General features: G+C 44.4%; 1 protein-coding gene and 1 pseudogene across 1 annotated transcript; one reads left to right on the top strand and one right to left on the bottom strand.

Moving 5' to 3' along the window:
* The first annotated feature begins 1,081 nt into the window (after positions 1–1,081).
* LOC124655860 lies at positions 1,082–9,007 on the top strand (annotated as a pseudogene).
* A 1,264-nt stretch (positions 9,008–10,271) lies between these two features.
* On the bottom strand, positions 10,272–14,689 carry LOC124653096 (homocysteine S-methyltransferase 3-like). Its single transcript, XM_047192149.1, has 7 exons — positions 14,474–14,689; positions 12,682–12,738; positions 12,397–12,602; positions 11,800–11,929; positions 11,492–11,695; positions 11,230–11,301; positions 10,272–10,825 (listed from the first exon to the last, which is right to left on the bottom strand). The coding sequence occupies exons 1-7, from the start codon at positions 14,672–14,674 to the stop codon at positions 10,673–10,675; spliced, it is 1,023 nt and encodes a 340-aa protein (XP_047048105.1). The 5' UTR covers positions 14,675–14,689; the 3' UTR covers positions 10,272–10,672.
* Between the last annotated feature and the right edge of the window lie 230 nt (positions 14,690–14,919).

Here is a 14,919-nt window from a genome sequence, read left to right as displayed (position 1 = left end):
CGCATCCAAGTGCTTCGCGTGCATGTATGAGATACTAGTATCATATCAATCCTGTTAACATGTTGATTGATGTCACATTTATTTATTGTTTGAATTTCAAATAATTCTTTTAATAAACAAAAGTAATGATGTAATAATGAACTTGAATAAATAAATAAACAATAATTTTTATTTTGTATTTTTTAAATTTTTTAAATATTTTTTTGCCAAACCTAAAACCTAAAAATTTGAAAATCTAAAAATTGGTTAAAAGTAATAGTAATCTTTATGCAGAATGCAATTAATAATTTTATTTTTTAAAAAAAATAAAATCCATAATTTATAGCAAAAACTAAAATCTTCCTGCTTTCGTATTTTCATTTGGAATTTTAAGAATCTAAAAATTGGCTAACCGGGTAAACCCCGATGAATTCGGATGTAACTTTTTCCCACGATGATTTTGATATATTATACGTTTTTTTTCGACGTCGTATGAAAAAGTTAATGCGGTTTTACCATTTTTCAAACCTTTTTTGCAAAATAAGTGAAAATTCGAATTTCTTAATTTTCTCTAATAGTAGGTTGCGTAACATATAGGAATCTCAAAAGATTTTATTTCTTGAATTTTCTATCATTTTCTTTTCTATTTTACAGAGTTAAAAAGGCGATCCAGGGGGGGGTGTGGTGGTGGTGGTGAAGGGTGCATGGGGAGTAAAACCAGAAAAATAACCTTTAGTCCCGGTTGGTGTTACGAACCGAGACTAAAGAAGCCTGCGCCGGTCGCATCCCACCATAACCCTTTAGTCCCGGTTGGTGTTACCAACCGAGACTAAAGGGTACCCTTTAGTCCTGGGCTGGAGCATTAGTCTTGGTTCACCAGCAAAACCGGGACTAAAGACCCCATTAGTCCCGAGTCAAAATATTTGGGTACTAATGGGCTGGAATGAAAGGTCTTTTTTCTACTAGTGGTGGTAGCAACACTTTTTTAATCCATGCATTCATGCACGCGGCCAACATCTTAGCTATTTAAACACATGCATGCTTGCTATGGGATCACTGCAAATCACAAATCGATCGAGAGAAGTACTCTAGCTAGATAGTGATGTCGAGGACATTCCAATTCCTGCTGCTTCTTTCGCTAGCAGGAATAGTTAGGGCGGTTGAGGATGCTTACAAGATCGTCACCGACGGCCCGCACAGCTGCGGTGGCGTTGATATCCCCTACCCGTTCGGCATCGACGACGGCAACGGCAACGGTGACTTCCACAAGGGGTTCGGAGTCGTTTGTGACGCCGGCAAGCCGGTGCTCCCCACCACCGGCGGCGACGAAAAGCCCATTCCGATCGGCAACTTCTCCATCGAGAGGGCGGAGGCCCGCGTGTGGCTGCCCGCAGGGTGGCAGTGCTACAACTCCTCGGGCGGCTTCAACGGGTCACAAGACTACACGGACATACAGTTCAACAACGACGGCGTGTACCGCATCTCCCACGCCAGGAACTACTTCTTCGTCCTTGGCTGCGCCACCTTGGGCTTCCTCCGAAGCAAGCCGCGCCCTGTCGCCGGCGAAAGCAACAGCACCATCTTCTACACCCAGCTCGCCGGCTGCGCCTGCTACTGCGAGGACTCCAAGAGCGCGGTGAGCGGTGGCTGCTCAGGTGTTGGCTTCTGTCGCGCCGACATCCCGCCAGACCTCGTAGACAACACCGTCGAATTCGGCAGCGACAGCATCGAGAACGGTATACAGGCGGTCAGCTTCAGCCCCTGCGACTATGCGTTTCTAGCGGAGAAGGATTATTACACCTTCCACACCTCCAACCTTAACATGGACCTACATCAGAAACCCTTGTTGATGCCGGTGACGCTCGACTGGGCCATCCGCGACAACCTCACGTGCCAGCAGGCCATGGAGGAGAAGGCTTACGCCTGCAGAAGCCACAACAGCCGCTGCCTCAACTCTACCAACGGACCTGGATACGTCTGCACATGCAGCGACGGCTACGAGGGCAATCCCTACATTCTGGATGGTTGTATCGGTAAGCTCCTCCCGATAGGCTGCCACATGCCTGTAATTCCCAAAAGTAAAATACATGTGCAGATTTGTTTGATTACTTGAAATAGGTTTCCATCCCGCTATATTAATATAGGGCAACCGACCAATGCAAGATAGAAACCCGAGGGGAGTAACAGCAATTTATAGAATAAATTGTGAAAACCAGGACTCAAACTTGAGACCCTAGCTCTGATATCATGTTAAGCTTCATGCACTAACCAACTATTCCAAAAGACCGATCTGATGGAAAGAGTTAGGCAATTCACTTATACAGTTTAACACCCACCGCTGAGGTAAAGACCACATCAAACCCAAAAGAAAGAAAAGAGAAATATAAAAGAAACTAATACCGACACCGCAGATCGACAAAAACGAAAATGGCCCACAATCACTGCGCCCTTCGAAGAAGCCCACCGCTACCTAGCGCATCAAGATGTCGCATACCAAACAACACCTTCAACAAGGAAGCGACGACGAGTCCTATAGTTTCCCCCGGTACACGGAGAGGATTGGGTAGGGGTATCCCTAACGCCCTTCAGGGAGGAAAGACGACACCCGCATGCGTCACTGCTTCGGCATCAAACAAGCCAACAAGGATTTCTCCCGATCCCCTAAACCACCACCACCCCAGATGAATCAGAGTGCTCCACCCAACTGCCACCACGATCTTGAAGCCATCCTCGCCGTCTCACAATGGTCCCATACACGAGGCCTCGAGGGAAGAAAGGGCACAACAAGGTCAAGGGAAGCATCACCGCAGCCACGCCGGAGGGAACTTCCTCCATCACCATCGCGGTAGCAGATCGAACGTGCCAGCAGAAACACACCGAGCCCCTATTGGCCCGGCTAGGCCCAACCTGGCCCATAAAGTTTCTGCCGCCACACTGCAACAGGCTGGCGTGCAGCGCCGCCACCACCCAACCCCACCGAAGCCCCGCATCCACCTCTAGGGAACAACAACCGGGCCTGAGACGGCCCGCCCAAACCTAGATGGGGCCCAGAGGACCCAGATCTGGGCTAGGAGAGCGCAGCCTATCACGCGCCGGTGACCGGCCATCCGCCGCCAAACCATCGCATTGTCCCGCCGCCAAAGAGCGGCACCGCCGCCACGAGAACCGCCTGGCTACACCAGACCAGCACCTAGCCTAGGCACACCGCCGCGGGGAAAGGCTGGCCGCCCCCGCTAGCACCGCGCGAGCAACGCTCGGCGGCACGCGCCGGTGGCGGCGGCGGGGAGGGGGAGAAAAAGGGGGCGGGCGGCAGCGGTTGGGGTTGGCTCCTTCTCGCCCGCATAGGGGCCGAAAGCAAGCAAGCGAAGCCTACTCAAATGTTCTTCCTCAGTGCACGATTCGCTAGATCAAGATTTAGATAATAATGTTGTTCCAGAGAAGTAACTACCTCTGTTTCGTATTAACTATCGCAAATTTATCTAGCAACACGCCTGTATATATGTGTATATGTGTGTGAATCTAAAAAAACCGGCGAGAGTTAATACGGAACGGAGGAATGCTCATTAGAGCCTCCAACCAAACCGTGGCACGCTCGCTAATCCTCACATGTCACGCATCTCATTGCCTTAAACTTCTCGCGTGCCAAATTTTAGGACCCGGGGATCCATTCAGGAAAATGCTTGATGAAGCTGAAGCGAGCAGCATAACTATCTAGGTACTCCATCTATGACCAAATATACCCTTCTGCTGGAGAATCTCGAGAAGAAATGGCCACTCCACCGAGCCAAGAACTTCTTTTTTTAGGTACACCGAGCCAAGAACTCGATTATCCCTGTGTGAGCGCGCTATTCTGTTTGTCGTTCGTCCACGTAAAAGCCCAACCATTAAGGAGGATATCATTAAGCATCAGGTCATCCACCACTCGTCGAAACTTCCTCATCATGCAAAGATTTAAATTAGGATTGTTTTTATCATTGGCATGAAGAATGAGGTTGAAATCACCCATTATTGCCCATGGGCCGGCCGGTGCATGTAGCTCTAGTCTGTCCAGCTCCTCTTTTTTTTCGATAAAGGGAATATATTAATCTCAAAAAGATACCAATTACACCCGGCCTCTGCAACAACGCACCACCCTAATGGCACTACGGATGCACACAGCCAAAAAAAAGGAAAAGAAAACTAAGAAACAAAAGTCCCGCTACAGTATCTCGGGCCTAACAACAACAATACATCCACCGCCAAGACAACACCTGAAAAACAGACTCTCCAAAACGACGCCTCCAAGAAGGGAACAATGCTCTAACAACTGTCGTCGCCCGATCAACGATCTTGGGTTTTCACCACGAAGATAGTCCCCACTCTCAAAACAATGCCTCCAACAAGGTCATTGTCAGGCACAACCAGTTAAGGCCAGACCTTGGGTTTTCACCCTGAAAGATAGGACTCTGAACTTCACCTGTGTTGTCGCCCCCACTATCATACCGCTGTTGTGAAGCCCGGAACACCAAGCAAGTCCCTCAACTGCGCGGAAGACTTGAACCTCCCTTAGCTAGTCCTCCCCTCTGGCCTTCATGAACTTCTCTTCTTCCGACTTTCATCATGGATCCATAGTCACTTGATGTCAACACAGAAAAAGAGCTTCGCGTCGCTCCCTCCAGAACCAATCGGTCGGAATAAAAGCATGGGTGCGCACGACCGAATACCACCGATCCAGCAAACTCCGGGCACAAAGCAGCTGTTACATTCGCCGGCGGAGCCTTCAGGAACTCAACACTCCGGCTAGATCACGAGTCCGGGCCTCCGGTGGGTCTTCCTCTTCACGCAAGAGAGACCCTAGGACCACATCCTTTATTCAGGTCGGACCCCCACGTCGGCGACCATCCCGGGATGGCCACTCCAACCCTCCACCGGCGACTCCGTCGCCGGCTTCCAAGCATCTCCATCTCGCCGCCGGAACGCGGTGATAGATCGATAGATCCACCACCACCAACCGCAGGCCGACCCTCTCCGGCGAAGAAGAGGGCCACCCCCACCGTCGTACCCAAGGCTGCTGCCCCGAGCGACCTCGTGTCGCGGGTGAAGCCCAAGATCGCCTCCACTCACCGGCGAGAGGCGGGGGGAAATTGGCGCAGGCCATGGGCCTGGCCGTCGCCCACCACCAGCCCCTACCGGAGTGCTGCGGAGAGCCGACAGGAGGAGGGAGCGCAGCGCAGGCCGCCGCCGCCCATCCCAACCGCGCCGGCTGGTCCACCACGGGAGAGCCGACGGGAGAAGGCGGCGCAGCGCAGGCCGCCGCCACCCATCCCATCTGCGCGTCCGCCATGCTCGAGGAGGGGAGATCCGGCCGCCGTCCACCATGCGTCGACGAGGAAGGGCCCCCGCCGCCGCCACGCCCCGTGGGTCTTTGCCCCGGAGGCGCTACCGGCGGCGGCGGCAGCGGCGGTTAGGGCTGGGAGCCATCCACTAAAAAATCAGTTTATGGAGAACCGAAGTGAACCAAAAAGAGGAATAGCTGTAAAGATGGAGAAAGATGTGACTATTTCTAAGTCGACTGAAAATTAATTTCGTTCTCAGTTAGATGATATCATTAAATTTTAGTTGCAACACTTATAACTAGCACGAATCACGATGTAAATCAAATGATGTAAGATTTAACTAAGCACGAAGTTAATTCTTAGCTAGCTAAGAACTAGCAAGTTGTTACACCTGCTCAACCCACGGATAGCATGGATGGCACAAAACGGCCAAAACAAGTTGTAGCCGGTGCGGCGGAGCATGCCTGATCCTCTAGTTGTACTAGTGTTAAGATAATGGCTGGTTTCAAAGTGTATATCGTCTGCGCTAGACTGAACTCAGTCACTAATTTGGATGAGAAGATAGATATTTCTTACTCTTTTCTGATCAGTACTATATAATGTATGCATGATCAGTTCAATACTCTGTTCTGATTGCTGCCATTGATAAATAATGCAGATATTAATGAATGTGAGCATCGTGATCACTACCCTTGTGAGGGAGTCTGCAAGAACATACAAGGTTCCTATGAATGCACATGCCGCAAGCGTTCACACAGTGCTAATCCATTCACAAAACCCTGCATCCCAAGTTTTTCGCTTAAAGCGAAGATCAGCTTAGGTATGTTTGTGTTATTTGTTCACCAAGACGCAGTAAAATATATTGTTTGGATGGTAGTTATCCTGCTATATTTACTTGCACTGTCTTTAATTCACTATTCGCTCTCTATGCCTTCAAATAATATATTGATACTACTTACTCAACCAAAGTTATTGACTAGACATGGAGGTGAATAGGATATTCTTAAAAATTAATTATAGTGATTAAATCGCATACATAAACTAGGTTAGTCTAGAATTGTAAGGAAGCAGCGAAACAAGGTAATAAATTTCCACAAAGTAAGCAGAAAGGAAATGTCACTTGTTCATGTAGTTTACATGTTAGCGTGATCTGCGTCATTATTGATAAGTGTGTAGTCACAAAGGATCCAGCAACAAAGCTAGACCAACCCGGCTCTGGAATGCCATCCTCCTATAGAACTTTCGTTAACAAAGACCTTGTCCTAACCAACACTCATATTAGATGTCCACGTGCTAGAGGATCTCCAACCGTCATAAACTTATTGGCTAACAAATTTCAATGAATCTCAATCGACGTCTAACCATCTAGGATACGTTTCACTTGGAGGCGATCCCTTGTTTCTGTTGTCAATGGAAATCCAAAGTCAAGCCCCACAGATCTCAACAAAACTACCAACCGCTCCACCTCTAGGAAGTGCTGCAATGCAAAGTCTGAATGAACGGTGGCACTAGGAAGACGACAAAGTTAAGTCTGCACGAATGATGTTCAATAATGACTATGAGTATCATATTTGTCGTCAGTTCCATGTACTCAAAACCAACACTCTGATGACTGACTGATCCAATACCAGATAGATAATTTTTCGTAGAGGGAATTTTCAGTAGTTTCCCAACAGATCTCTCACTGGGAATTGAGTTAAGAGGTAGTATCTCCTTCCTACCAGATGTAAAATTTTCATTCATAGTATGGCAACCATATTACCAATTATGGCCACCGAAGAATCACCAAAGTCTTCTTCATTACCAATTTTTTTTCCTGTCTGCAATGACTCTCCTAACTAGCATATAGGACCAATATAAATACATGTCAACAATTCACGTAATCATAAGTCCATGAATATGCTTGCTATTGATCATCAAAGCCCACAAAGGGGTCCTATATGCACTTCCATAAATTTCACCATCTTTGGAACTTATTGTTCTTTTCTACAGTGAAATTTGTTACCGAATGCATCATTTTGAAGCCCGGGCTCCATGGAGCCCGGTACTTTGGTAAAATGAGAAAAAAAGGTATTTAGGACTTTCAAATAATTATGGTTTTAGGTATGTGGATACATATTTATATAATCTTCAGGTCTACAATGTTTCACGTCAAACTATTGAGAATTTTGGGATACACGAGAATTACAAAATTATGGCTCTAAAAAAACTATTGTCGTACATAGTAGATATTTAGATGTACTCATATGAAAATTTTCAGTTTTTTTTAGATTCGAAAGTGTTGTTTTCCATTTTAAAAAAAGGGTTCCATGGAGCTCGGGAGCTAATAGCATTTTTCCATTTTTTTACCACGCATTAATAGCTTTTCCTTGGTGGAACTGTACTCCGAGGTCACAACTTTTAGTTACTCCGCCCAATAATATTTTCTACCCAATTATATAGCCCCCTAAATTTTGACTACATCCAGCCGTCTGGCAGTTTTTCTGCCAGGAGATACTGCAATTTGTTTTTAGGAACTTATATATAATTATTTATTTAGTATTAAAAATATGGTACCTTTTTTGATAAACATGGTACAGTTTATAATCAATCAGAAATAAGAGATAATTATCTAAAGTGATATTTTGAGAAATCTATTCCTTTCTTTAAGAATTAATACATGAGGTATTAATTTTCTAATGGTAGTCTATACGTTTCTTTGTTTATGTAGGTGCATTAGTGGTTCTTCTCATCGTCATATGTATTGTATTCGGCGTGTGTCTTATAAGAGAGAAACGAAAGAGGAAGATCTACATTCAAAACAATGGTGGAACTATATTGCAAAACCTTGCTAATATAAAGCTATATAAGAACAAGGATATCAAGAAAATAAAGAAAAAAAGCAATTTTGTTGGACATGGTTTCTTTGGTAATGTTTACAAGGGGTGCATTGGGAACGATCCTCAGCTAGTGGCCGTGAAGGTGCCCATCAATCAAAAGTCAAAACTCAATGACACCTTTACAAACGAGATCATCATTCAGTCTCGAGTTAGTCACAAGAACATTGTCAGACTCTTAGGTTGTTGCATAGAAGTTGAAGTTCCGATATTGGTATATGAATTTGTGCCTAAAGGTAGCCTCGATGTTATTCTCCATGGTGACAAGAGCATTCCTCTCAGCTTGGGTCAACGTCTACAAATTGCAGCAGAATCAGCAGAAGGCCTAGCTTTTATGCATTCAAAAACCACGGCCAAAATCCTGCATGGTGACGTTAAACCAGCTAATATACTTATCAATAATGACTATGCACCGAAGATATCAGACTTTTTTTTTTTGGTATATCAAGGTTAATAGCCACCGATATGGAACATACTGGAACTGTGATTGGTGACGTGAACTATATGGATCCGGTATTTGTGCAGACCGGAATGCTGACCAATAAAAGTGATGTTTACAGTTTTGGAGTTGTACTCTTGGAGCTCATTACGAGGAAGAAGGCCTCGCGTTCTAACCAGAATGGACTACTCAGTAACTTCAGTGAGGCCTATAAAAAAGACAAGTCTATGATTGAGCTCGTGGACAAGGAACTTGTGGAGGTGGATCCGCAGCTTATGTACATCTTGGCAGGGATAATAAATGAATGTCTATCTCTCGATGTCAATGAGAGACCATATATGACAGATATAGAAGAGCGTCTTCGTGATATCGTGAAGAGGTTTCGTACTACTGAATAATGATCTTGTTACAACTGTAATCCATATAGTCGGCATGTGTCACATTCTTTGTGTAACTATTGCTTATTTCCTTCGCTTTGAACGAGCCGCAACATGTGCGAGCCGTAGTTGATTGAGCATGGTCCTTAGATGTGCTCGCTCACATCAGATAATTTCCCTATTAGTTTGCACCGTGGCTTAGGCACGATCACGGTTCGTGGGATGGCTCGAGTCTCCCAGATCGTGCCACAAAAGGTAGGATCACTACCAGTCAGTTTTCCCTTCTGTACTGAATAAACGGAAAAGAAATGGAGAAAAGCTGTAACATTTGCACAAAAATAATAATCTCTGACAAATACAGAGTATTAGGGTTTTGAAAATCTTTAATGTTCACAATACTCAGATCCTCTGACAAAAAGAACAATACCGAGATTCGAACTTCTCTCTTTTTTGGGTAGCATGGAATATTAAGCATTTCCAATTACAATTTTGCATTTTGTAGTACACATGAATGACTACCTCCAGGATTATATTTTGAGATTTTTTAACTTAAAATAATTTATTTTCTACATTTTCAAAATATCGAGCTCTAAAAGGTCACACTCGTTTCTACCTCCAGTGAGTGTGCAAAGCCCTCACCTCCAGCCTGCAGCAACAAATCAGCGGTTTGATTTATGAAAACCAATATTGTTTCATGTTGGGGAGGAGTATCTCGGAAAATTTTGTTTATGCCACCGAGATTGTGCAGCTGCCACAAAACGCAAAGTTCCGTCTGTTAATCCCTACCTAAAAACCCCCTTGTCTCTCTGTTTTTCCTTTGGTCTATGCTGTAACGAACCTCCAAAAAAAACATTTTGAAGCCAGGGCCATTTCACCGCGGCGATTTCATCTAGTGGAGGGAAACACGCAATTTTGCCAACCAGTTTACAAGTCACCTGTAGGCCTTCTGTGTCTTCTCAGTTGCAGATAGTACACGGATTAGCGTGGACTGAGTGAGAGCCAAGGAAAGAGATGCCTGTTGTGTGTCAATATTTTGGGGAAGAAGAAAAGAACATCTACGAAGACCAAATGAGGGGTGGTAACTTGGTAGCACCGGTAGTGGTAACCCCAATGGAATTGAGAACAGGGCATCGACCTGTTGGTTAGCAGTGCGGGAGCGCCTGCTGCCCACCCGGGCTCGAATCCTAGGATTGACGGGTGCTCGCGGAGCTTTCTTCTATAAAGCTATGCTAGCCAGGGCTTGTACTGGCTGGTCGCATTTTTTTGGTAACCCCAATGGAAGTAATCATTCAGCAGGAGATACATGCTAAAATACACCATACATTGTTCAAACAGAGGTTTAGGATTAAACAGAGTTACACAAGGCAGTACTAGTACACATCATAAGAGCTTATTCCAGGTTAACATCTCCAGAACTCTCTGTATAACATGCATAGTCTTGAACTCTCTTAATAGATAATAAGGGGTCATGAACTTCGCCGCAGATCGTTTCGCTCACTCCTCAGTACAACTTACTCCGCTATTACTTCTTGTTAATCGTTGACCGGTTTCATCTCCAAGCAAGAAGAAACCGTCTCATTTCCAGGAGAACATGACAGCACTGTTACTAAATCTCCATAACATCTTCATAGGACAACAACACGAAAACCACCCCTCAAGGAGGGCCCAACTATATGCCACAGATAATTATGGTGCAGGGCAGAATTGGTTAAGGGTTCTAGTTATGGCCCTGATGGTGTTTGGAGTTGTCCTGCAGCAGCCCCCAATAAGCGCAGCCCCATCCTTGCACCACTCGCTTACGTAAGAAACAAAATCACCATCTGACACACCCGTAGATTCCTGCACACCAAATGAAGCATATCTTCAGTGTTCTGGAGTTCTGGCTCAGGGGTACTAAGTTGGACAGGCTGGAGGATGGATTCTGTGTATAGTTCTAGATGTTTATCAAGGAAATATGAGAAATGGCCCCTTTAAAATGCACTCGAAGAAAACAAATCAGGTTTTTTTTGCTATTATGACTTGCCCACAAAAACTAAAGTTGTTTTCTTTGCAGACCCAAAATCATTGTGGACACATTCGTCCATTTTATTTACATTACCTTTCCATCTAAAGTGGAGTGCAAAAATGAAAAGCAGAAACAGAAAATAAGCTAGACTTGGGTATTTGATTAAAGTCTTTTTGTGTTCAAAAGAATAAGACGTTGCTATTTTAAAATGTGCATAAGTGCGTTGAGATATACTTACCACCCACTCTTTTTTCTCGGCATCATATCTTTCTCCACTGTTGGGATATATCAAAATTGGCTTGTCTGTGACCTGCAGTTATGGAGGAAAACACAGTTAGTCAACTCAAACAAACAGAACTGCAGCTGCTCAGCAGTTAATATGGTAGAAATCGTTTGTACACTCAAAAACGAGGGCATGCACATTTTGTGCGACACAGAAAAATGTTGTGATCTTAACTTGCATTTAGTTTACAACTAAAAAGAAGGGAATGTCCTCATACCTTCCGAATGGTGAGTATCAGGCTATGAATAAATCTTGGAGGCGTGCAGTTTATTCCAACAGCTCCAACCTTTGCACATGAGTTAGCAACTTTAGCACATTCAATTAGTGAATCTCCACTCACAACATGGACTCCATCTTTCGAGTTGAAGGAAAACCATGAAGGGATACTTATATTGCATTCCTCGAGAAGTTCAACATATGCCTAAAAGATCCATCACCAGAACACCATCAGATATTATTTCAGAAGAATGTACTGTAAAATTAGAGGTAGCATATCCCTGACAGAAGAAGTAAAGTTCACCATACCTGAGCTTCCAATTTGTTAGGGATTGTTTCAAAAGCGATCAAATCAGGACGTGCCTCTGCAAGAACCTGAAGTCTCCGCCGATGGAAATCTTTCAGGAATTCAAGTGTCCCAGCTTCACCATAATCCCCGCTGGTGATAGCCACAAACAATTAGTAGTTTCCCAAAGTAAAGTGGGGAAGTGTCGGAAAACCAAATCTGATCCCGGGTGATGCACCCGGTATATATAAAATATATTTCCAAAATGTAAAAAAATTAGAAAAAAATTGAGCATGTAGAGGGACAGGTTCTATGTGTGCACGTAAAGTTTCACATAAAACCAACAATTTTTGTACCCTGTGTAAAAAAGACAAATAATGCCTCGAAAAATAGACTATTTTAGCACCAAAGATTTGTCTTTTTTGCACAAGGCACGAAACATATCGGTTTTTGCTGAAACAACTTTGTAAGCATGTAACATGTCAAGGTATACACGAGGAATTTGTATTTGTATTTTTCTAACATTTTTAAATATGTTTAACATGCATTTCAAATAAAGGGCCATCAGCAAGATAAGCCCCATAACGTGTAGAAACGTGCTAATTTAAGAAGTAAATTACCTGTACTCAGAGCCATCAGCAAGATAAGCCCCATAACTTCCTATGGAAGCAGCAACCAGAATAGGACGGTGCATGGGAGTGGATTGATCTGAATGTTGCTTCAGAAACATCTCACGTGCTTCATGTGCAATCTCAACACTCTTGGTTAGTAAATTTTCACTTTGTTCTTTTGAAAATCCCTTGGACTCAAACCCTTGAATGGTAGCCTGGAACATCAAATGTGACTCTCAGTATGTTCATAAATGTCACAGAAACATAAAGAAGGAAGAGTGCATATCTTGGAACCTGATATGATGCTGTGATTATAATGTTCGCACCTGCTTCTATGTAGTCCAAATGTACCTGTTTCATCATATGAGATAAGCATCGTAAATGGCTATTTACATGTGAAAGAACAATTTTTCGATGAGCTGCAGTTACTAGATGAGTAGAGCAAAAATGAATACGAATAACACATAATGAACAGTTAAACACAAGAAAGTACAAACCCAATAAAGTGAATTTCTGTTATAAATGCAGACTGTTCCGATTTGGTTTGCAGGTTGACCTGATAGTAACTGCATATTACCAATGGATTTACAGAACAGTATATAGTTAAATCTGAAATAACCTGGACACCCGTATCCAGCATCTACATGATAGGTAAAACATGGGTCCTGAATCTCAAATGTTCTGGATTAATCCTAGCGGCTAGTGCTTGCTCAATTGCAAAGTAAAAAACTACTACCTCCATTCCACAATACAAGCAATTTGCTAAAACAGCTCATATTGTGGAATGAAGTGATATTTGTCTAGATCAGACCAGTGCATTTGCCAGGTAAGAAGGAACTAGCGAACCACTGTCACACTCACATGATGTTCGAGGTGGTCCAAGAACTTCATAATACTCTCAAGCTCGACAAAGAGTGGCCCTAGAAGTCGATGTCATGCTATAAATTTCAGGCCCAGCTGGATGACAAAGACTTAATTAAAGTTTTTAATTTGGCATGTGGTATAAGCTTTGTTCCTGATTCCTGAATGGCCTGAGGTTCGAGGAAAAATTTGGCAGCTGGCACACGCTTCATTCTACAACACCAAACCATCTTTTGCAGGTAAGTAGCTTTCCCTCCAGTCCTGTCCTTCATATGCGCATCAAAATTGTAGCATCACAGTGCATATAAGTGGATATATACACAGAACTAGAATTTCTTTTTGCTTTTCTCTCTTCACCAGCCAAAAGCATGGCTTAGAAAGAAAGTAATCCCCCTCTGCCAAAGCCCATGGTACATGACATCACGTGCTATTTCCAGCATCCCTGGGATTAGAAAGGAACATTTTCCAACCTCCTTGTAAGCTGGTGGCCTCATTGTTTCTGCATTTCATAATCTTGACTTGTTCAGCCGAGCTGGTTGTTAATCGATCCCTATCTAAAATTAAAAAGACTGCTTAATTTTGCTAACCAATAATTTTTCGCGAAAACGCAAAAGCCCTTGCCTTTGGATACATTGATAGAAAAAGAAGGTTACCTATCAATGTTCTAAACTTTTCACTAACCAATAATTTTTTGCTAACCAGTAATAATGGCGGACACCGCCATTTGCACTCCCATCAATGTTCTAAACTTTTCTAAGAACTCGAGAAAATATCAAAAATCTAGAAACAAACATATCACGATGAAATTTCCTCTTTTTATCTCTCTCTTCTCTAGCCAAAAGCATGACGAAGAAAAGATAAACGAATCCTTCTTTGCTTAAGCCCATGCTACCATCGCATCAGGTGCTATTGCCCTGTTCGGGTTGTGGGGTATTTTTCCAGCATCCCTGGAAAGGAAAAAAAAACATTTCCCAACCACCTTGTAAGCTAGCGAGTAGTGATCAAGTGATTTCATATCGTTGACTAGTTTAGGTGAGCTGATTGTAAATTGTTCCCCATCAAAAAAACTAGCGCTAGATTTCAGCAACCCAGCCTCACCAAGAATCAAGGAGAAAACCTCCGTTTCCATCATAAAGCTAGAGACAAAAACTAGAATAGTAAAAAAAAAAAAAAAGGAGTCGCCGTACTGGCAAGGCAAGGCGAAGGTGGTGGCGTGGGGGCTTGCCTTGCGGATGAGGTGCGGGGAGGAGAGGATGCACTTGGCGCTCCAGAGCGGGTCGTTGAGGTCGGCGCCGTGGGCCTCGAGCTCCGTGGCCAGCCCGCCGTCCAGCACCAGCCTCCCGCCGCCGGCCTCCACCCACCGCCGGACGGCCGCGCCCGCGGCCCCCTCGTCCGCGGCGCCGACTCCCCCGCTCTTCACCACCATCTCCGCCGCCGCTCCCCTCCTGCTGATGCTGCTGCAGTGCAGTGTGCTAGGTCCGCGATTTGAGGATGGGGATTTTGGGTTTTGGGTGCGGCGCTCGGCAAGATTTATAGGGAGGGAGAGAGAAGGGAACCTGGCCAGCATTATGTATGTGAGTAGATTCAGCTGATGCTGACGCGGCAAGGATGGTTTGTACTAGGTCTAAAACCCTATCTATGTACACGAGCTCCTCACAACACGTGGTTTTG

The sequence above is a fragment of the Lolium rigidum genome, chromosome 5 (assembly GCF_022539505.1).
Source record: "Lolium rigidum isolate FL_2022 chromosome 5, APGP_CSIRO_Lrig_0.1, whole genome shotgun sequence".
Taxonomy (NCBI): domain Eukaryota; kingdom Viridiplantae; phylum Streptophyta; class Magnoliopsida; order Poales; family Poaceae; genus Lolium; species Lolium rigidum.
The sequence above is the reverse complement of the archived record's forward strand: the minus strand, read 5'-3'. Positions and strand labels throughout refer to the sequence as shown.

Excerpts from the sequence above, each read along its gene's own strand:
- LOC124653096 (XM_047192149.1), bottom strand. The coding sequence starts at position 14,674 with ATGGTGGTGAAGAGCGGGGGAGTCGGCGCCGCGGACGAGGGGGCCGCG. Across the intron at positions 11,930-12,396 it reads GCTGATGGCTCTGAGTACAG|CGGGGATTATGGTGAAGCTG; the intron begins GTAATTTACTTC and ends GGCTATCACCAG. Across the intron at positions 10,826-11,229 it reads CCGAGAAAAAAGAGTGGGTG|GAATCTACGGGTGTGTCAGA; the intron begins GTAAGTATATCT and ends TTTGGTGTGCAG.